General features: G+C 44.4%; 1 protein-coding gene across 1 annotated transcript; it reads left to right on the top strand.

Annotated features, from left to right (window-relative positions):
• Positions 1-802: 802 nt before the first annotated feature.
• Positions 803-17,582, top strand: SIRPB2 (signal regulatory protein beta 2). The gene is made up of 5 exons (XM_032142705.2): positions 803-948; positions 12,084-12,449; positions 13,545-13,886; positions 14,769-14,834; positions 15,837-17,582. The coding sequence occupies exons 1-5, from the start codon at positions 864-866 to the stop codon at positions 16,004-16,006; spliced, it is 1,029 nt and encodes a 342-aa protein (XP_031998596.1). The 5' UTR covers positions 803-863; the 3' UTR covers positions 16,007-17,582.
• Positions 17,583-23,907: the final 6,325 nt, after the last annotated feature.

Here is a 23,907-nt window from a genome sequence, read left to right as displayed (position 1 = left end):
ATTTGAACCCAGACAGTGTGGCTAAAGAGACTGCTTGGATTGCATGAATTGGCAAGGTTAAGCTTTTCCTTCTTGATAGCCAGCACCAGGAGGCTCCTGAGGAAGTTCAGATCACTTACAGGAAACAAAGATGCCACAAACGCAAATGTTTGCACAATCTGAGTATGTTTCACTTGGACCCCAGGAAACAGAGGCTGAGAGAGTTACACATGATTATACTTTTAGGAATTAGGCCTGTACCCTCCCTGCAGGGCTAAAAGGAGGCCCCCAGGGGGCTTGCTTTATAATAAATCCTTCTTCTTAAGCAATGTCACCTCCTCTATTTTCTGCACATCATGAATAATAATGGTTAATAGGTTTAGCATTTACATTGTTCTGTGCCCTTACACACATTATTTCTCATAATCTCACCAAAACTTTTCTGAGGAGGGGATTGCTGTTGTTCCTATGCTGCAAATGAAGAAACAAAAGGCTCAGAAATGGCAAGTGACTTTGAAATCTTGCACAGCCAAGAAGAGGGAGATCCAATGTTTGCTCCAAAGTCCACCTGATTCTGGAGTGCATCCTATGACCTCAGTGCCCACCTCCCTCCCGGGCACCTAGGATGGAGCCTATGGCAAGGGGTCATCAAGGTGTTAGCACAGTGACTATAGGAATCATAGCCCAGACACAAAAGCAGGAAACCCTTTGACCAGGCTCCTTCCTATTGCACCAACAGCCTTGTGTTGCTGCAATGAAAACACTTCCCCAAACAGCTGTGGCCAAGAGACGCAGAAACTGCCTTGTCCACGGGCCACACCTCAGACTCCAACTCTCACAAGAGAGCAGAGGAGCCCCAAATCTTGGGGACCTCAGAAGATGCCATGTGCTCCACGATGTCCGCCCCCACCTGCCTGGCCCGCTTGCCTCCCTGCTTCCTGCTGCTGGCACTGGTCCTTGTCCCCTCAGGTAAGTGGGATCTAGGACAGAACAGGGTCCACCCCCGGCTGGTCAGTTCCTAGAGGGGCACTAAGTGCTCTGGCATGCCTGGAGAGGCTTGACCCCATGAAGATAGAGTAAAGAGGGGTACACTGAAAATTTGCCTGACTCCGGCAGAGAGCACACCCAGTGTCCCAAGAAGCAGCGTAGTGAAGTGATAAGCTCCCAGGCTCTGCGCTCACACCCACTGGCTTCTAGCTCAATTGCTCCTATGCCCACGTCAGATGCTGCAGCTCTTTTAGCCCCAGGAGCCTCTTCTACAAAACAGGAACGCTCATGGGACCTTTCTCTAGGGCTACTGTGAGTATTAAATAGAAAAGTGGTGAGGCTCAGCCCTGGGCCAGCTGCATAGTTTATGAGACCCATTGCAAAATGAAAACTGGGGTCTTTTGTTCAAAAAGTATTGAGCAACACAGCAGAGCATTAAACCAAGCATGGGATCCTTCTAAGCACAGGGCCCTGTGCAACTATATAGATGGCACAGCCATGAACCAGCCCTGGCTCAGCTTAAGACTCAGTAGGCTCAAACCTCACCACTAACCAGTTTAAGTTATTTCTTTCTGACCCTCAGTTTTTCCAACTGTAAAATGGAGCTAAAAATAGGACCCACCTTGTGACTTTCTTAGGAGAATTTAACAAGACAATACCCATAAGTGCCTGGCATAACAAAGATTTGATAACTGTTGGTGATTATTATTATCATTCCCATGTTTCCTCTAACTCAGGGGCAGGCCGGGTTAGCTCCAGAGTCTTGAGACCCCTGAATATATAGCTCAGCCTCTGAGTCCAGAACTCTCTGATCTACCAGGCAGGAATACTTGGCTCTCAGTGGACTCATTCCATCTTCTGCCCATCTGGGCCTCTGCTCCAGGCTCTACTGAGATTTAGATTCTGTCCGTGACATCTTTGGTCCTCCGTGGTGGCCATCCCCAGGAGAGAAACTGGCAGAACCCAGGTGTGGGGTCGGACCTAGGTGCTCCCTTACTCATTGGCCATATGACTCAAGACACCACTTCATTTCTCTGAGCTGATTTCCTCAATTCTAAGATGTGAATCATAATTCCTAGGTCTCATTCCACAAGTACTTTTGAGTGTCTGCTATGTTTTAGGCACCAGACTAGGAAATCAGAAATCTAAACTACCCAGAATAAAAAATATTCCCAATGACTGTTGCAATAGAATAGATGGAAAATAAGAGAAGTTGCTTAAACCAGTCAGTTGGAAGGTTTGATTCCAGCTGTGTCTCAAGCTGAGTCAGGGCTGGTTCATGGGTGTGCCCTCTATATAGTGGCACAGAGCCCCCTGCTTAGAAGGGCCCCATGCTTGGTTTAATGCTCTGCTGTGTTGCTCAATAGTTTTTGAACAAGGGACCTGCATTCCCATTTTGCACTTGGCCTCACAAATTACATAGCTGGCCCAGGATTGAACCTCACCACTTTTCTATTTAATACTCACAGCAGCCCCAGAGAAAGGTTCTATGAGTGCCCCTATTTTGTAGTAGAGGAGACTGGGGCTAACACATTTTCTATAAGGCTTTTAAAGGGAGCCCCATGCAGGAACCATGAAAGGCAGAGGATGCAGATGGAAAATAGATGAGAAGGTCCAGCTCCACTGACAAGGCAGAGGCAAACCTCCTAGGACACCTCCTAAAGCCCAAGTGACAATACGAAAGGGAACTCAGAAGGGGAGAGGGAGGGAAGGGGTGTGGGCACCAGGACTGAGTCCAGGCTCCAGCTTCTTCTCTGGTGTTCACTTCCCCAGACTCACCCCTAGCTGAGATAAGACTTTCTGAGGCCTTCCTTCTTCCTGTCCTCCATTGCTTCTTTCTCCTCACACATGCAGGCTTCATCTTTACAAATAATTTATTTTTAACAGCTCTATTGAAGTGTAATTGACATACATTAAACCGTACATATGTAAAGTACACAATTAGATAAGTTTTGTTTGTGAGTGCTGGGTGTATTTCACACTTGTGAAATCATCACCAAAATCAGCATCATGAACGTATCCAGCACCCAAAAGTTTCGTTGTGATTCGTCCTTGCCACTCCTTCTTGTCTCCAAAACAACCATGGATCTGTATTCTGTCACTACAGTTTGCATTTTTTAGAATTTTATATAACAAGGATCACACAGTTGTACTCCTTTTTGGTTGGCTTCTTTTACTCAGCATAATTATTTTGAGATTCGTTCATGTTGTTGCATATGTCAATAGTTCATTTCTTCTCATGTCTATCCATTGTATGGATAAACCCTTTCCCATTCACCTGTAGACAGACATTTGGGTTGTTCGCACTTTAGGGCTATTGTAAATAAAGCATCTGTGAATATTCATGTACAAGTCTTTGTGTGTATATATACTTTCATTTCTCTTAGGGAAATATCTGAGGATAAAATGGATCATATGGTTGCCGTACATTTAACTTTTTCAGACACTGCCAAACTGTTTTTCAAAGGAGTTGTACCATTTTACATTCTCATCAGCAATGTAGGAGGTTGGCAGTTCCTACACCTCCTCACCAACACTTATTATGGTCAATCTTTTTCATTTTAGTCATTCTAATGGGTACATAGTAATATCTTACTGTGATTTATTTTTTTGAGACAGGGTCTCACTCTGTTGCCCAGGCTGGAGTGCAATGGCTTGATCTCAGCTCACTGCAACCTCCATCTCCCTGGCTCAAGCGATCCTCCCACCTTAGCCTACCAAATGACTGTGACTACAAGCACACATCACTACACCCAGCTAATTTTTGTGGTTGTCTGATTGGTTGGTTAGTTTTTTTGTTTTGGTAGAGACAAAGTTTCACCATATTGCCCAGGCTGGTCTTGAACTCCTGGGATCCAGTGATCCACCTGCCTCAGCCTCCCGAAGTCCTAGGATTACCAAACTCTCACTATGATTTTAACTCCCTAATATGTAATGATGCTGAACATTTTTTACATCATGCATCCTTTTTGGTGAAGTGTCTATTCGACTCTCATTTTTAAGTGTGTTTCTTATTATTGAGTTTTGAGAGTTCATTATATATTATGGATACAAATATTTTGCCAGATATATGCTTTGCAAAGATTTTTCTCCTACTCTGTGACTTGTCTTTTTTTTCTTTTACAAGTGTTTTCTGAACAGCAGGAGTTCTTAATTTTTATGAAGTCCAATTCATCAATTTGTCTTTAATGGATCATGATTTTGGTGTCACATCCAAGAAATCTTTGCCTTACCCAAAGTTACAAAGTTTTTTTCCATGTTTGCAGCTGGAAGTTGTATAGTTTAACATTTTATGTTTAGTTATATGATCTATTTTGAGTTAATTTTTATATAGTTTGAGGTATAAACCAAAGTTCATTTGTTTGCACATGTATTTCCAATGGTTCTTGCACCATTGTTGAAAAAACTCCCCATTCTCCATTGAATTGTCTTTGCACCTTTGTCAAATATCAAATAATTATAGTTAGGAGCCATGGCATGCACCTGTACTCCTAGCTACTCAGGAGGATTGCTTGAGACTAGCAGTTTGAGGCTGCAGTGTGCTATGACGATCACACCCAAAATAGCACTGTACTCCAGCCTGGAAAACATAGCGAGACCTCATCTCTTTTTAAAAAATCAGTTGCCTCTATTTGCATGGACTATTTCTAGACTCTCTATTCAGTTCCACTGATATGTTTATCTATCTTTGTGCCATACCATATTGTCTTGATTACTGTAACATTATCTAAGTCTTGAAAGCAGGTGGTATTAGTTTGCTAACTTTATTCTTTTTCAAGTTGTTTTGGCTCTTCTATAAATTTTAGATTTCATTTATCAATTCTAAAGTGAAGCCTGCTAGGATTTGAATGGGAATGGCATTGAGTTTATATATCAACTTGAGAAGAATTGACATCTAAGCAATACTGAATCTTCTAACATGCGAATAGTGTGTACCTCTGTCTTTATTTAGGCTTGATTTTTTTTATCTTAGCAATGTCTTGTAAGTTTTTAGTTTGCAGTTCCTTTACATTTTTGGCTAAATATTTTCTATTTTTATAATATTGGTGACTGAAAATTTTTAAATTCCAATTTCAAGTGGTTTATTGCTAGTAGATAGTAATACATATAATTTTGTACATTGATCTTTATCGTCAACCTTGCTAAACTCATTTATTAGGTCTAGTAGCCTTTTTAAGAAATTTTCATTTAAATTTTAATTATGTCATCTGCACATAGTTTTCTTTTTTCTTCCAACTCCAGATGTCTTTTATTTCCTACTACCTTTTTGCGTGGTTAGTACCGATCCTACAATATTGAATAGAAATAGTAAAAATAGGCATCCTTGTCTAGTTCCTGATCCGCAGGGAAAACATTCATTTTTGCACCACTAAGGTTGATAGAGTTGTTGTAGGGTTTTCACAGGTGCCGCTTATCAACTTGAAAAACCTTCCTTGTCTTCCTAGTTTGCTGAGAGTTATTATTAGTAATGCATGTTCAATTTTGAAAACTGCTTTTTCTGCATCCGTTGAGATGATTATATGCGTGCATGTATATGCGTGTGTGTGTGTGTGTTAGTTTAGTAATATGGTAAATTACATTGATGGATTTTTGTATGTTAAACCAACTTTATATTCCAGGGACAAGCTCAACTTGATTATAATGTATTATACTTTCTAAATATTGCTGATTGCTGAATTTGGTTTACTAAAATTTTGTTTAAAATTTTTTATCTATGTTCATGAGAGATATTGGTTTTCTTTTCTCGTAAGGAAAAGGCTTCGGTTTCAAGATAACACTGGGACTCATAGAATAATTAGAAAAGTATGCTCCTTTTTTCAATTTTCTAAAAGTATTTGTGTAAAATTGGTATTATTTCTTTCTCAAAGATATGGAAAATTTGGCTGGGCATGGTGACTCATGCCTGTAATCCCAGCACTTTGGGAGGCTGAGGCAGGCGGATCACTTGAGGCCAGGAGTTCAAGACCAGCCTGGCTAACATGACGAAACTCTGCCTCTACCAAAAATATAAAAATTAGCCGGGCATGGTGGTGCATGCCTGTAATCTCAGCTACTCAGGAGGCTGAGGCAGGAGAATCTCTTGAACCTGGGAGGCAGAGGTTGGAGTGAGCCAAGATCTCGCCACCGTATTCCAGCCTGGGTGACAGAGTGAGGCCCTGTCTCAAAAAAAAAAAAGAAAAGAAAAAAGATATGGAAAATTCACGAATGAAACTTTCTAGGATTGGAGCTTTACTTCTGGGAAGATTTTTAATAACATATTGAACTTTTTAATAGATAATAGGGCTAACCAGGTTATCTTTTTCTTCTTGACAAAGCTTTGGCAGTCTATGTTTTTCAAGGAATTTGTTCATGTCACTTAATTTGTCAAATATATATAACTTGAAGTTTTCCATAATATTCTTTTAGTATTCTATTAATAAGAGTAAAATCTGTAGTAGTATCACCAGTCTTATTCCTTATTTTAATAATTTAGGTTCTTTCTGTGTGTGTCCCCTCTGTTCAATCTGACTAGAGATTTATCAGTTTTAGTGATCTTCTCAAAGATTTTCTTCTTCTCATTGATTTTTTCTGTGTGTGTGTGTGTGTGTGTGTGTGTGTTGTGTGTGTGTGTGTTCTACTGTACTAAGTTTCATTTAGAGCTCGATGATTTCCTTTCTTTCACTACTTTGGGTTTCGTTTATTGGCCTTTTTTTCTAGTTTCTTAAGGTGGAAAGTGGGTAATTTATTTGAGTTCTTTCTTCTTTCCAAATGTAGGCATGTAATACTACAAATTTCCCCTTGCTTTAACGGGATCCCGCAAATTTTTATATTATGTTTTCATTTTCATTCAGTTCAAAATATTTTCTAATTTCTCTTTTTTTAATCCATACATAACATTTGTACATATTTATGGAGTTCATGTAATACTTTGTTACATGCATAGGATATGTAATAAATGAGTCAAGGTATTTAGGATATCCATTACCTCATGTATTTTTCGTTTATCTGTGTTAGGAACATTTTAAGTCCTCTCTTCAAGCTATTTTGAAATGTACAAAATGTTGTTAACCACAGTTACCATACTCTGATATCAAATGGCAGGATCTTATTCCTTCTATCTAACTGTATGTTTGTACCCATTAACAAATTTCTCTCATCCCCTCTCCCTACACTCACTTTTCCCCACGTCTGGTATCATTATACCCTCTACTTTCATGAGATCAATTTTTTTAGCTCCCACATATGAGTGAAAACATGTGATGTTTGTCTTTCTGCACCTGGCTTATTTCACTTAACATAATGAACTCCACCTTCATTCATGTTGCTACAAATGACAGAATTTCATTTGTTTTTATAGCCAAATAATATTCCAAACATACTGGCCATCCAGTAGTGGTATTGCTGGGTGATATGGCAGTTCTATTTTTAGTTTTTTGAGAAATCTCCATACTGTTTTTCATAGTGACTCTACTAATTTACATTCCCACCAACAATGTATAAAGTTTCCTTTTCTTTGCTACCTTGCCAGCATATATTTCTGGTGGTTTGTTTATTTTTTTTATTGTTGCCTTTTTAATAGTCACTCCAACTGGGGTAAGATGATATCTCATTGTGGTTTTGATTTGCATTTCCCTGATGATTAGTGATGTTGAGCATTTTTTCATGTGCCTGTTGGCCATTTGTATGTCTGCTTTTGAAAAATGTTGATTCATGTCCCTTGCCCACTTTTTAAAGAGTTTTTTTAACTGTTGAGTTGTTTGAGTGTCCTGTATATTTTGGATATTAGATTAGTCCCATCAGGTGAGTACTTTGCAAATATTTTCTCTCATTCAAGAGTTTGTCTCTTTACTCTGTTGATAGTTTCTTTTATTATGAAGAAGCTTTTTAGTTTAATATAGTCCCATTTGTCTATTTTTGTCTTAGTTGCCTGACCCTTTTGAGGTCTTAGTCATAAAATCTTTACCTATACCAGTGTCCTGGAGTGCCTTCCCTGTTTTCTTCTAGTAGTTTTTATAGTTTTAGGTCCTACAGTTAGATCTTTAATTCATCTTTAGTTGATTTTGGTATACGGTGAGAAAGAGCAGTCTACTTTTATTCTTCTGTATGTGGATATCCAGTTTTTCCAGCACCATTTACTGAATGTATATTCTTGATACCTTTGCCAAAAATCAATTGGCTGTAAATACGTGGATTTATTTCTGTGTTTTCTATTCTATACCATTGGTCTATGTATTCTATGCCATTTGTCTATTATACCAATACACATCCCAATCAAGAAGAAATTTACAAAATCCCAGAAAAAGAACACAAAATATTGATACTAGGTAAGCTCAGTAAGATACAAGATAATTCTGAAAAACAATACAAAGAAATCAGAAAACACTCCAAGACATTGCTCTAGGCAAATGTTTTGTGGCTAAGACTTCGAAAGACAGACAACAAAGGCAAAGAAAAGACAAATGGGACTATATTAAACCAAAAAGCTTTTGCACTGCAGAAAAATAATCAAAAGAGTGAAGAGATGACCTCCTGAATGAGAGATAATATTCACAAAGTACTCATTTTACAAGGGACTAATATCTGGAATATACAAGGAACTCAAACAATTCAACAGTTAAAAAAACTCTTTAAAAAGTGGGCAAGGGACATGAATCAACATTTCCCAAAGAAGATATACAAATGGCCTAGAAGTATCTGAAAAAAATGCTCAACATCACTCATCAGGGAAATGTAAATAAAAATCATAATGAGATATCGTCTTATCCCAGTTAGAATGGCTATTGTTAAAAAGACAGAAAAAAAGGCCAGGTGCTGTGGCTCGTGCCTGTAATCCTAGCACTTTGGGAGGCTGAGGCGGGCGGATCACCTGAGGTCAGGGGTTCGAGACCAGCCTGACCAACATGGTGAAACCTTGTCCCTACTAAAAATACAAAAATTAGCCGAGTGTAGTGGCACATGCCTGTAATCCCAGCTACTCAGGAGGCTGAGGCAGGAGAATCACTTGACCCCAGGAGGCAGAGGTTGCAGTGAGCCGAGATGGTGCCGCTGCACTCCAGCCTGGGTGACAGAGCAAGGCTCCCTCTCAAAAAAAAAAAGAAAAAAAAAAGATGAGGATGAGGAGAAAAGGGAACTCTTATACCCTATTGGTGGGAATGTAAATTAGTACAGCCACTATGGAAAACAGTATGGAGATTTCTCAAAAATCTAAAAATAGAACTGCCATATGATCCAGCAATCCTAGAATGGGTATTTATCTACAGGAAAAAAAATCAATATATCAAAGGAGTGCATGCATTTCTACATTTATTGCAGCAATATTCACAATTGCAAATGTATGGAAGCAATCTAAGCGTCAATCAATGGATGAATTGATAAAAATATATATATACATATATATGGTGTCCCCAAGCACACCCACAATGGAATACTATTCAACCATAAAAAAATAGTAATAATGAAATCATGTAGTCATTCACAGCAACACGGATGAAACTGGAGATTATTATGCTAAGTGAAGTAAGCCCTACTCAGGAGGCTGAGGCGGGAGAACTGCTTGAACCTGGTAGGCGGAGGTTGCAGTGAGCTGAGATCGTGCCATCGCACTCCAGAAAAAGAAGGAGGGAGGGAAGGAAGGAAGGAAAGAAGGAAGGAAGGAAGGAAGGAAGGAAGGAAGGAAGGAAGGAAGGAAGGAAGGAAGGAAGGAAGGAAGGAGCCAGACACAGAAAGACAACTATGCAGGTGCTAAAAATGATCTCACGGAAGTAGAGAGTGTCATGACAGATATCAAAGACTAGGAAAGGTGATGGGTCTCAGGGAGAGGGATTAAGAGTGAGGTTGGTGAATGGATACAAACACACAGTTAGATAAAAGGAATAAATTCTAAAGTTTGATAGCAGAGTAGGGTGACTATAATTCATGACAATGTATTATGTTTTTCAGAACAACTAGAAAAGAGGACCTGAAATGTACCCAACACATAGAAATAATAAATGCTCAAGTGGTGGATACCAAAAAAAAAAAAGAAACTTACAGTAATAAACTCACGTTTCTCCACTCCCAGTCTTTATTCTATTGATGTCATAACTTCTACTTATACATGTGTTAGAAGCCTCACAATAGAATGTCATTTTTTTAAAATCAGTTTGGGGCCTTGCTTTTAAGATTTGTTGGGTGGACCAGAACACTTCTTTCTGGGCTGCATCTCTCTTCTGTGGAGTTTCCCCAGTGCCCTGACAATCATGGGTTTTACCAGTTTGGCTGGTGGGAACAGGCACCATTCTTAGCCCTGTGCTGAGTGATGGGCACAGTTCTGTACGTGTGTGTGAGGAAATTCCCTGAGGCCAGGGAAAAAAACAGGAAGGATTAGTGGTAACAGATCTGACTGGCTCAAACAATGTTTGAAAGTGGATGTTGCTGAATTTCTTGGAACTAAGGACATCAAGGACAAAAGCAATCCCTAGGATTCAACATGTGGTTATTACTTGGTCACAATTGTGAGAAAGTTATTCTTGGTGGTTAACAGCACATGCCTAGCTGAAGATAGGTAGAAATAGAATTTAGAATTCCTTAAGTCTTTCCTAGACCCTCTTAGAAGGGAATGTTTGCTTCACCTTCTTACTCTCCTTGCCCCATTCACAACTGAGAAACACCATGACATACTGCAAACAAATGTGTGGAGTGAGACTGAGCTATTCACAAAGACTGATGGGAATATAGACAAAAAGGAAACTCGGGGTACAAAGCTGCTGACCTTGAGTTGAGCAGAATCTTAAGTCACCTGATCTGAGTTCAAATCCTGGACACAGTATCTACTGAATGCATGGTTCACCTCATGTTTCTTTACCACCGTGAGCATTCGTTTTCTTTCTCATCTCAAAAATGGAGATTATAGGCTGGGCATGGTGGCTCACACCTGTAATCCCAGCACTTTGGGAAGCCAAGGGGAAGGAATCACTTGAGCACAGGAGTTTGAGACCAGCCTGGGCACCATAGTGAGACCCCATCACTACAAAAAAAATTTAAAAATAAATAAATAATAAATGGAGAAGTTTTTAAAATTGAGAATGTAACAGCATCTACCTCACAGAATTCTTAGAAGGAGTACATATGATGATGTTTGTAACCAAGAACATCCATGGGAGGCCTCAGCCCTCTTTCTCTGTATCCACTTTGAGGATAAACTCAACAGTTCAACCTATCTTCAAAATAGACTCACTTCACAACACATTAACATGAACTGCAGTCTGCTGATAATTCACATGAGGCAGAAACGGTATTTACACTGAACCCCGCAACACACAAACCTATGTCTCTGAAGGGTGGCGTTTGAAGATTAATAGCCAGAGCTCCAGAAACAGGCTGAGAGGGCTTGAATCAAGCCTGTCACTCTCTTGCTGAGTGATGTATGAGTGGGCCAGAGCTTCCATAACAAAGTAGCATGGCCTGAGTGGCTTGAACAATATAAATGTAATTTCTCACAATTCTGGAGGCTGGAAACTGAGATCAAGATGTCTGTTTCTGGTTTGTCTGAGGCCTCTCTCCTCAGCCTGTAGATGGCCGCCTTCTCCCTGTATCTTCACATGGTCTTCCCCCTGCATGTGTGTGTCTAAATTTCCTCTCCTTATAAGGACACTAGTTGGATGAGATTAAGGCCCAACCCCAATGTCCTCATTTTAACTGAATTACCTCCTTAAAGACCCTATCTCCAAATAAGTCACATTCTGAGGTACTGGAGGTTAGGACATCAACATGTGCATTTGGGAGACACAATCCTAGCCGATGATCCTGGGACAGCTGCCTAACCTTTCTGGACCCTCAGTTTCCTCTGTCAAAAATGGGAATAATGCCATTTACCTTACAGGAGCATTGTGAAGAATAAGTGACATAATGCATGCAGGGCCCAGCACATGGTGAGCACTTCAGTGTTATTTATTATTTGTAGGTTTGCCATTGCATAGCTCAGTTCTCTCTCTGCAGCCAGCCATCTCATCCCCTCTTTCCCTTCCCTCTCTAATGACACTCCTGTCTTGTCCTGGGCCATTGTTCTTGGCCAGATAATGGTTTGGTTGTTTTAAGCTTGTCATTTAGGGCTCCAAGTCCTTCCTGCCCAATGCAAGGTCTTTCTTCCTCTCTTGTAGATGCCTCTGGGCAGAGCAGCAGGAATGACTGGCAGGTGCTACAGCCCGAGGGCCCCATGCTGGTGGCAGAAGGTGAGACACTTTTACTGAGGTGTATGGCGGTAGGCTCCTGCACTGATGGTATGATAAAATGGGTCAAGGTGAGGACTCAGGACCAACAGGAAATTTATAACTTTAAACATGGCTCCTTCCCTGGGGTAATGCCCATGATCCAACGGACATCAGAACCACTGAATTGCGATTATTCCATCTATATCCACAACGTCACCAGGGAGCACACTGGAACCTACCACTGTGTGAGGTTTGATGATTTGAGTGAACACTCAGAAATGAAATCGGATGAAGGTACCTCAGTGCTTGTGAAGGGTGAGTATCAGGCCCTGCAGACCACACATTTGCTCCAGTCTGTTTCCCTGCACAGTCACCTTTATCCACTGTATCATGCTGTATCACACAAAATTTCAGTGGCATACAACAATACATACTTTTATCTCTACATGCACATTTACATGTGGCTGGGTGGTTCCACTCCTCATGTCTCATGCCAGAGCCCAGGCTGGAGAGGTAGCAGCTATGTGGGGCATGTTTTTCTCATAAAGATGGCAGAAGCAGAAGCTCAGTCCCAACTCTTCAAGTACACCTCAAGCATCTACTCACATTATGTCTGCTAACAGCCCACTGGCTAAAGTAAGTCACATGGCTCAGCTCCAAGTCAAGGGACAAGGAAGAATAGTCTTCCACCGTGCACCCAAGGTAAGAGCATGGATGTACCCTATTACAAGCACAGAGTCAAAACCTGAGGTTGATCATGTCATCTACCACACTCCCCAAGTAATCAATCATGGCATCTGTAAGTCCACCTGTGATGACCTGAATACCCAAATCCTGGGCCTGTCATTGAATAGCAGTTCCTTCTTAAGTCAGTTACCCTGGCTCTACATGCCTCAAGTGCTTTGCTTGAAAAACAGGCAAAACAATTTGCACTTCAAGGGTCATTCGGGTGATTAAATAGAATGGATCCTTGTGGAAACACCTCATAAACTGGTGACATGGAGAGTATCTGTATGTAGGAGTTCATTTTAACTTGATGCCAGATTCAGGAAGGCTTCGCTGGCTTCTCCCAAGCTATGATGGTGCCTCCTCTGTAGTCCTGCCATCTTCTGGGTTTCCACCTCTTGGCAATTTTTTGACCATCTCCACTGGAAGACAGAGAATGGCTTCAGGGCCGGGCACTTGTGTGTCTTCCTGAGTTTCATGTTCCCCAATCCTACCATTGGTATGTAGTAGGTACTCAGAGCGTTTTTACTGAATGAGTCAACTGGTGAGTAATAAAGAAAGCAGGAGGGAGTAGCTGAGTGAAGAAATCTGGAAAGAAGGAAGGGAGGGAAAACACTAGGGAGGAAATGAGTGAACGATGGAAGAGGAGACGGAATTCAACAAGGACCTCCTCTTTGGCTTCAGGAGCTGGGGACCCTGAACCAGACCTGTGGATCATCCAGCCCCAGGAATTGGTGTTAGGGACCACTGGAGACACTGTCTTTCTGAACTGCACAGTGCTTGGAGACGGTCCCCCCGGACCCATCAGGTGGTTCCAGGGAGCTGGTCTGAGCCGGGAGGCCATTTACAACTTTGGAGGCAACTCCCACCCCAGGGCGACAGCGGTGCGGGCCTCCAACAGTGACTTCAGCATTCTTCTACAGAACGTCTCCAGTGAGGATGCAGGCACCTATTACTGCGTAAAGTTTCAGAGGAAACCCAACAGGCAATACCTGTCTGGACAGGGCACCAGGCTGAAAGTGAAAGGTGAGACAGTTGGTTTTGGAGTTGTCGGGAGAGGGGAGCAGGTATTCATCAGGAATTTTTCTACATGTCCCGAACAAGCCAGTTCTTCCCAGCCTCCATGTCTTTACGTAAGTTTTTCCCTCTACCTGAAATGCTTTCTCCTTTTCCCTGAAAACTCCTACTCATCCTTCAAGGCCCAGCACAAATAGCCCTTCCTCTGTAAAACCTTCTCCTCTTCTCAAGCAGAGTTAATTTCTCCCCATTCTGGTTTCCACAGAACTCTGTATAGATCATTAATAATTCAACAAACATTGGCCAGGCACCGTAGCGCACTCCTGTAATCCCAGCACTTTGGGAGGCCAAGGCAGGTGGATCACCTGAGTCAGGAGTTCGAGACCAGCCTGACCAACACGGTGAAACCCCATCTCTAATAAAAATACAAAATTAGTCAGGCGTGGTGGTGCATGCCTGTAATCCCAGATACTTGGAAGGCTGAGGCAGGAGAATCGCTTGAACCTGGGAGGCGGAGGTTGCAGTGAGCCACGATCGCACCATTGTACTCCAGCCTGGGCAACAAGAGCAAAACTCCATCTCAAAAAATAATAGTAACAATAGTAATTCAACAAACATCTACTACATGCCTGTTGAGTGTCCTACATGCCTGTTGAGTGTCCTGCACTATGCAAAGTACTGGAGACACTGCAATGAATTAGACATGTCCATACCCTAAACGTGCTCCAGTAGAAAGTCTAACTTTGTCCTTCATAGCTGCAGGATTTGACTTCTAGCCCGCACCCAGGTAGAAACTGGCAGACTAATCCCAGAGATCCCAGCTCCTGGGACTTAGGAAGTGGTGGGAGATAAAGATAAAGGGAAGTGTGAGAAAGCCTCTCTCCCTTGCAGCAAAATCTACCTCTTCCCAAGAGGCAGAATTCACCAGTGAACATGCAACTGAGATGTCTCCAACAGGTGAGTGTACCCACCTCAGTGGAGTCAATGAGTCCCCAACAGGCAAGGGGGCCATGAATGGCTTGGTCATGGGAAGGGGGCTGTCCTAGACTCCTGGGGGCTAATCTGCCACCAAGAAAGCTCCTAGGACTTCATCTCAACTGCAGAACTGGGACCCCAGAGAACCATGTTATAACAGCTCAGTTATAATGAACTTTCTCATAGCCAGGGCCATGTAATGGTTTAGTGGGAAATTTTGCTTGAGAGGTGGTGAGCTCCCTGTGATTCTGAGTGTGGGGACACACTGTGAGGCTATGCACAGCGACACTGGAGAACATGGCTTTGTAGCTAAGCCTCCTGGATGGAGCCCCTTCCTAGTGTAATGGGCAGGTTCTTGCCCCTTGAATCTGGTATCTGACTCTATGAACTAGGGGGGAGGGGACAAGAATCAGACACCCTACTTCATGGGGTTGTGTGTGTACTCTAGGAGATCACACATGCCAAGTGTCCAGAACTGTGCCTAGCACATCTCATGTTAACATTCGAGGGCTCTCAGTATCTGGTGGGAGCTTGTGATAGATGTGGTCTGATTTGCCTTCTGGATGCTCGGCCCTGCTTCTGCCATTCATGGGGGCCAGACTGCCTGGGTCCCGTGACTTCTTTAACACATGTGGCCCTGAGAAAATCATTTCCCCACTCTGGGTCCGTCTCCTTATCTATAAAAATTGGATCACTATCCTACACTGTAGGATTACCTTGAGGATTGCATTAGACAATTAGGAAGAGCAGAGGTTAGGGATGTGACTGAGATGATTACAGATGCAGGTAGAATATTGGGCAACCCTTCTCTGGGCCCAGGGCAGAGAGAAGGGTGGTCTTTAATCTCCTCTCTCAATGTAGAAAGGATACATCTCCAGAGGTTATTCAGCAGCAGGATGTGACCTTGCCCATGGGCAGCACTGAGGTGTGGGCTGTGGGGCCCTCACCACGGGTCCCCCCTGAGCTCTCTCCTGTGCCTCCCAGGCCTCCTGGTTGTGTTCGCACCTGTGGCCCTGGGGCTGAAGGCAATTACCTTGGCTGCACTCCTACTGGCCCTGGCTACCTCTCGGAGGAGCCCTGGGCAAGAAGATGTCAAGACCACAGGCCCAGCAGGAGCCATGAACACCTTAGCATGGAGCAAGGGTCAAGAGTGAGGGGTCAGCCCCAGAGTGGGGATCCTCTGAGTTGGAGAGGAGCCAGGGCTCCTCAACCATTTCCCTACCTCCAGTCCCAGCCTCCTCCAGGTGCCCCCAGGCCTCATGACAAACTCCTAGATCCCTGCATCTGGTTTTGGTCCACCTAGTGAAATTTCCTTCTTTGCACCGGGCTTCCCTCTAAAATGTCTCCCTTTCTCTTTTTGGCCTGTTCAAGACCTCCGTGCTTTTCAGTCCCTGGCTCAGTCTCTCCTCAACACCCCTGCCCCTACTGCAGCCCTTTCTGGTGTGTCCTGCCCCTTTCCCCACCTTACTACATCCTTCTTGGCCTCCAACATCCAACTCAGGGGCTTCTTCCCAGGAGATGTCCCTAAGCATCTCTGAGCTCAACTAGCCAGACCATCTGTGCCCCTCCATCCACACCTTTCTCCCCACCCCTTCCTGCCTTACTTCCATCCCCCTCGTAGCAGGCTTGGGCAGCTGTAATATTAGATGCAGGTTCAGCAACTATAACAAAGCTCTTAAATAACAGTGGCTTAAACCAGTGGAAATCAACCAGAAAGTTGACCATCAGCAGGCCGAGCAATACAGAGACTCCCTGGTATTGAGACCCAGGATTCATTGATCTCATTGCTACCAAGTCCACCTTCTAGGCAGCCAGACTGGAGAAGAAGGCAGGGAAGGGGAGCAGGACCCTCCCCTTTAAGGGCACAGTCAGGAACTTGGCCACCTCACTTATCTCTACTTGGCTGGAATGTGGTCACATGGTCACACCTAGCAGCAAGAAAGGCTGGGAAATGCAGTCTTTATTTCTGGCAGCAATGCGCCCAGCTGCAAGTTTTCACTAAAGAAACTGGATGGTAGATATCAGGGGATAACCAGTTATCTCCACCACAGCAGCATACAGACAGCCTCTCACCTGCCCTGTGGGACACCTGAGTTCAATGCCCAGCTAGCTAGCCAGCACTTCTTCCCACCATCACCTCCCCTGCGGCAGCATGATGTGGGGCAGTAGTTCCCAAGACGAGTGATTTTGCCCCCATTGGACTTTTGGCAATGTCTAGAGATATTTTTGGTTGGCACAACCTGGGGGGTGCTACCACCATCCAGTGGACTGAGAAGCCCTGACATGGGGAAGAGTGTGCATGCCCAGGTGTCAGACACACCTGCCTTTAACCCTGAGGCCTCTGCCCCCTCCCTGTGCGCCCTCAGTGACTAATCAGAGTCCCTTCACATCACAGAACATCCAGGATACTAATGTGGACTTCTCTGCATTGTGTAAGAACCAATTCAAGACCAGGCACGTGGCTTATGCATGTAATCCCAGCACTTTGGGAGGCCGAGGTGAGTGGATCACCTGAGTTCAGGCGTTTGAGATCAGCCTGGCTAACATGGTGAAACCTCGTCTCTACTAAAAATACAAAAAATTAGCCAGGCATGGTGGTGTGTGCCTGTAATCCCAGCTACTTGGGAGGATGGGGCAGGAGAACCGCTTGAACTGAGAGGTGGAGGCTGCAGTGAGCTGAGATCGCGCCATTGCACTCCAGCCTGGGCAACAAGAGCAAAACTCTGTCTCTAAAAAAAAAAAAAAAGAAAGAACCAATTCAATTCTGCATTTACTGAGGGCCTACTATGTGCTGTGTGCACTGCGTGCACTCGATACATGTAAATTCCCTGTTCTCTTTCCAGGCAAACATTTATTAGCACTCACTATAGCAGGGAGTAGATGAGTCTAGATGTTTTTCATTACCACAAACAGAAAAACAGCTTGAACTAAGCCAGAGAGAACAGTAATTTAGTCTGAGAATGGAACAAAAATTGAATTACCAGACATTAGAGAGGGTAGGGAAGGTAGGCTGAATACTAATCCCCACCCCAAAGATATCCATGTCCTAATCTCTGGAACCTGTGACTGTTACCTTGTATGGCAAAAAAAAAAACCAAAAAAAACAAAAAAAAACACACACACACACACACACACAAAGAAAAAAGAAAAAAAGACTATGCAGGTGTGATTAAATTAAGAATCTTGAGATGGGGGTGGGGGTTTCTCCTGGATGATCTAAGTGAGCCCTAAAAGAGATGTTAAGTATCCTTACAAGAAAGAGACAGAAGGGTCTTCGATGTAGAAGAGAAAGCAATGTGACCACAGAGGCAGAGTTTGGAGTGATGTGACCACAGGTTAAGGAACGCCAGCAGCCACCAGAAGCTGGAAGAATCAAGGAAGAAATTCTCCCCCTGGAGCCTCCGGAGGAAGCATGGCCCTGCCAATACCTTGATTTCAGACTTTGGGACTTCAGAAATATGAGAAAATAAATGTCTGTTGTTTTAAATTATCAGGTTTGCAGTGATCTGTTACAGCACCCACGGGAAGCTAAAACAGCAGGAAAGCATGGAGCTGGTTCTCCACTAACTGGAGGTGGGTCCCACCTGCCCCTGAAAGCCCCCTCACCCTCTAGGGCCCTGCATGAGCTGGTCCCTGCCGCCCCCTCTGACCTCATCTCCCCAGATCCCGTAAGCTGACTCTGCTCCAGCACCCCTTTGGGCTTTGACCACACAAAGCTCCCTGATTCATTCAAGTCTCTGCTTAACTCTTACCTTCAAGAGGCCTCTCTGGACCACTCTATCCAAAAAAGCACCTCCATCACTCTCATTCCCACTTGCCACTTAAGTTTTCTTGATAGTACTTACTGCTACCTGAAAACGTGTGTGTGTGTCTGTGTGTGTGCGTGTGTGTGTGCGTGTGTGTGTGCGTGTGTGCATGTGTGCATGTCTGTGTGTGCATGTGTGTTTGTGTGTCTGCTTCCTTGATGGTTGTTAGTTGTCCTCACTAGAATTTGAGCTCCCTGGGGACAGGAACCTGACGGTCCACTATTGTAGCCACCCTCATTCAATCCTGAAACATAGTTGAAAGCTGACTCTGTGCCAAGCCCTAATCAGTGTGCTGAGAATGAAACAGAAGTCTGCTCTCTCAGAGCTTACCTCCTCCTGAAAGAAGACAGACAATGAGCAGGTAACCCTACGTGAGTAACAGGCCACACTATACTGAGTGCTGAGGGCCTTCACAATGCAGGAGGAGGGGGAAGGAAGTTGCCAGAGCAAAGGGGAAGTGACACTATTTTATGCAGGGTGGACAGAAGAGGCCTCCTGATAAAGTGACATTTGAGCTGACACCTGAAGGAGGTGAGGAAGGGAGCCCAGCAGATACCCAGGGGAAGGGCTGAAAATTACAAGGAACAGCGAATGCAAAGGTCCTGAGGCAGGAGCGTGCTTGACTTGGCACAAGAACAGCGAACACCGAGCAGAATGCCTGGCCTGTATTAGACCCCATAAACACCTGAACTACGTGCACGGCGGAGATGAAGTACGCAATCTCGGAAATCTGGCTGTGCAGGTTCAAATTCCAGTTCTCCTACTTATCTCTTGGGTGAGTTTTTTTCTCTCAGTTTCCTTGTCTATAAACTGATAATAACATGTGTGTCTCCCTTATTAGGTAGTTTTGAGGCTAAAATGCATTGGTATATGTGCAGCACCTGACACATAACAAGTCCTAAATAATTATTATAGTTACATTATTTCATTAGGCAATTGTTATGCAATTCTAACTATAAACTGTAGTCACTATCCTCCCCATGACGAGGAGCACGGCAGCCTATCGGGCAACTTTAGATGCCAGATGGCCCTGCTCACCACAGACTCAGTTGGAAAATCCTATAGAAAGTTGGCCCTGCTTGGGTCTAGGGACTTATAGGGACATGGCAGGCGAGCAAGGTGGAGGCAAGTCCACTAAAGAAGACAAATATAACAAAAGATGAATAATTTAAGGCCCTTCGTGGGGACTCTGGGAAACCTGCTGACCACAGATAGATAGGGTGGGGAATGGATGGGAGACAGAACTCCTCAGCCCAGCCCTTCTGCTGCTTTGGGGCCCCAGGCATTGCACAGGTGAGATGACCCACCAAAGACAGAGCAGGGGGCATGCCATAGCCCCCACTGAGGGCCAACAGGTCACTGTTACATGTCCTGCCTGGGCCTTCAGATCTGATGCCTGGATGTCAGTGGCTACACTCCAAGATCCCTGAATCAGGGCATCTGTTTCTCTCCCTACCCTTCTGTTTTCTCCTTCCTGCAGCTCTTCTTTAGCTCTTTCCTTCCCTTCCCATAGTTCTTGTCCCATGCTCCTTCTGCCCCAAGGAACCCCCATCAAGGCTGCCAAAGTCCCAGCCTTTGTGACAGCTCCCTGTGAGAGATGGGTCTATTCACACCACTCTCCTCGGGCCTCGAGGACCCTCCATTTCCCCCTGCAGGTAAGACCTAGAGCTGGAGGAACAAAAGGAGCAAACACTGTTTGACAGGGGCTTCCTATATCCTGACAACCCAAGGATGGCAGCCCTGCTGCAGTACTGAGGCGGCGGTATCGGGGTGGGGTGAGAGGAGGTGCCAGCCTGGTCAAGAATAGTCCATCCTCTCCACAAGACACACTGCCCAGAGTGCAGCTACATGTCATTGGGCTGAGAAAGTGGGGAATGCCAGGCCTAGTCAAGCACATTTCTAAATTCTATCTAAATGGCACTAATTAATGGCACTTTGCTACACAGATCATTCTCAACCTTGCTTTTTGACTCAACATTTGAGTTATATCCAGATTGGTTACCTGTAACTCTAATTCATTCATCTTCAGAACTGTATAGTATTCCATTGTATCAACATGTTACATTTGTGATTTCTGTTGATGGATGGAGACCTTAGTTGTTCCAGTTTCTCACTATCCGAAACAGAGACAGTTTCATTGTGTCTCCTGATGCATGCACAAGTGCACACACCCACAAGTAGAACTGGAGGGTTATACAGGTTCTGTGCTTCTTCAACTCCACTAGATTGGCCAAATCATGCCCCAATGCCATTAAGCCAACATATACTGCTGCCAGACACAGGAAAATTCCTGTTGTTTCATGCTTATGCCAATATTTCCTACGGTCACATTACAGGGAAGTGTGGGAATCTTCAGTTCTTGTCTGCTTGGAAGAAAGATTTCAGCCGAGAGACACACAGCAAAGGTTAAGTAGCAGAGTTTATTGAAGAAAGATAAAGTACGTTCCTAGAAAGGAGTGGGCTGACCTGGCTGGAAAACAGCATCAGGCGAAAAACAGCAGTAGCAGTGTTTATTTAAAGAGACAGTACACTCTGAAAGAACGAGCCAGCAGCAGCTGGTGCTGGGGGACCCTCTTTATGAGAATCTTACATGATTATTCGTGAAGGGGCATGAGGGAGTGTCACTTACAATCATGTTTTAGGTGGTCCCCTTGGCCACGAACGTTCTGTGGCTGTACACGCTAGTAAACACATTGCATGTCTCATTAGCATTTAAAATCTCCACTCAGGGGTGTGTTTTGTTATTATTATTGTTATCATTTTTTGAGACAGAGTCTCGCTGTGTCACCTAGGCTGGAGCGCAGTGGCGTGATCACGGTTCACTGCAATCTCTGCCTCCCGGGTTCCAGCGATTCTCCTGCCTCAGCTTCCTGAGTAGCTGGGACTACAGGCACGCACCACTACGCCTGGCTAATTTTTGTATTTTTTTAATGGAGACGGGGTTTCACCATATTGACCAGGCTGGTCTCCAACTCCTGACCTCGTCATCCGCCCACCTCAGCCACTCAAAGTGCTGGGATTATAGGCATAGGCGTGAGCCACTGTGCCCGGCTTGTTATTATAATGAGCAAAAGGCTACTGTAGGGCGAGTTACTAGAGGAGTGCACATGCTGGTCAGTGGGAAAGTCCCTACCATGGTTATCTCTGGGTAAGGCCTCATAAGTCCCCTTTACGGACAGAGGAGCCCAACCACAAGGCCAGAAGTTGCCAGTGTAGCCATTGTCTTTTTGCTGGCTGCCAGTGGGTGGCGCTGACTATCAGTGAACGGAGTCTCCAGGACTTCTTTTCCCAAAAGCTCCCTTGCCTGCTCATTTCTGGCCATCTGCCTACTCTAACAGTCAGACTTGTAAATGTTTTACCAATTGAATAAGGCAAAAGGGAATCTCATTGCAGTTTTCATTGGTTCTCACTGCTGACTAATGCAACCAAGCATTTTTCCATACACTGGCTGGCAGTACTGTTATTTTATTATTATTGTCATTAGTTGAAGATGTTGTGAAAAGAGAGACAAATAGTCCCAACTTTGCTGAGGCAGTGGTAGTAGAGAAGGGTGAGTGGTACCGGCAGCTTCCATGTATAGGGGCCTCTGGAAGGTCTGAATGTCAGTTGAGAAATCAATCATTTGCTCCACATAGCAGCTCCCCTGGGCCACTAAGCTATAGAGGGTCTAGCGCTTAGGGGACTGGAGTAGAGGGTCAGAGGAGACACCAGTCCTGGGTACACACAGCTCTTGCCCAAAGTGAAGTCACCACCAGTGACGACACAGCAGAGGGGGTGCCAAAGGAAGGCTGGGGTGGGGCGGGAGGTGGTGAAAGATAGGATTAAAGGGAGAGGCTGGGGTGAGGCTGGAGTGGGAAGCAAGATGGAGATGAGCCTGGAGGGGGCTGGGGGTGAAATGGAGTGAAAGTGGGCTTTGGAGGGTGGGGTGCATTTAGTACTGAGGGTGGAATTAGAAGGGAAAGTGGGGCTGGGTGGGTCAGGTGCTGGCGTTGGATCTGTGAGGTAGAAGTGAGGCTGGAGGTAGTAGTGGTGGTAGAATTTGGGGATAGGGCTGGAGGTGGGGGGTGGTGTGGTTGGACATAGGAGTGTGGAGTTAAAGCTGAGCCTTCAGCACTTCCTTCTCTAGTTTTGTTAAGGACACTTAGATAAGTGTTATGTAAATGTAGTTTCAAGTTCATGCCCTCACATCCCCTGCCTTAAACTCCAGTTGGGTCATCTGGAGCTGCCTCCAGAAACCAGCCATAGGAAGTGACCAGCACAGTCCTGCAGTCTAAGGAGAGACAGTGTGGTGTAGCAGTTAGAAGCAGACTCAGGAGCTGTGCAATACCTGGATTCAAAACTCTTTAGAAGTCGAGGTTTCCACACCTGCAAAATGGAAACGATAACAATAGAACTCACTTCATAGGGTGCATGAGTTAGTGTATCTAAGGCTCTTTGTAGAGTGTCTGGGGGCATAGTAAGTGCTCAATAAACACTAGCTACCAGGTAGTGTTATGGGAAAGGATGCCCTCAAGGCCTCTAGAAGAGGGATCAGGGACCCTCTGGCCAAACAAAGAGCTTTCCCTGATGGCACAAAAATGAAGAGGGGAGTGACAATGAGTTTCAATGACTCCAATACCAGCCAGGGAACTGGACCTTGAGGAGCTGATCACCTGCAGATATTTAAGCTAGAGTTAGTCTTTGTCAGTTTCCAGGGTAGAAAGACCTTGCTGGTTGCCAATCATGAGGTCCAGAGTGAGCCTCTAGCTTCTTGGACTTCCTGGAAAGTTGGGGTGCATTTCGGGTTGACACAATGATGAAAGCGGTAAGGCCTAGGGACCAGGGCTGGTGCTGGGTGGTCTTGCAATAGAAAGGAGAGTCTCACACCACAAAGAAAGGATCCTCCTCCCATGCCTCCTGCCAGGGCCTATTGTGGCTGCAACCATGCTCCTAATAACCTAACCCAACCCCTAACTCGTTTGTCACATAAACTTAAAGGATTTCTTGCATAGCGTTAATAAGACACCAAATTTTCCAGGAAAGCAACTACTGTGTCAATTGAGGGAAGACTGAACTTTGTGCTGTTCATAACCTGATTAAGAGGGGTTTTGACTAAGCCTGGGGACCTTCTCAAGGTCTCCTTGAGAAAGGGACACCTGAACTGAGAGCTGAAGAATCAGCAGGGGCCGACAGAGGAAGAGGAAGGGAAGAGTGTCCCACGGTGGTGTTGGAAATTAAAGCTCGAAGTCGCAAGGAAAACCAGAACTCAA

The sequence above is a fragment of the Hylobates moloch genome, unplaced genomic scaffold, assembly GCF_009828535.3.
Source record: "Hylobates moloch isolate HMO894 unplaced genomic scaffold, HMol_V3 SCAFFOLD_21, whole genome shotgun sequence".
Classification (NCBI taxonomy): Eukaryota; Metazoa; Chordata; class Mammalia; order Primates; family Hylobatidae; genus Hylobates; species Hylobates moloch.
Note: the sequence above shows the minus strand (reverse complement) of the source record. Positions and strands in the feature narration are given on the sequence as shown.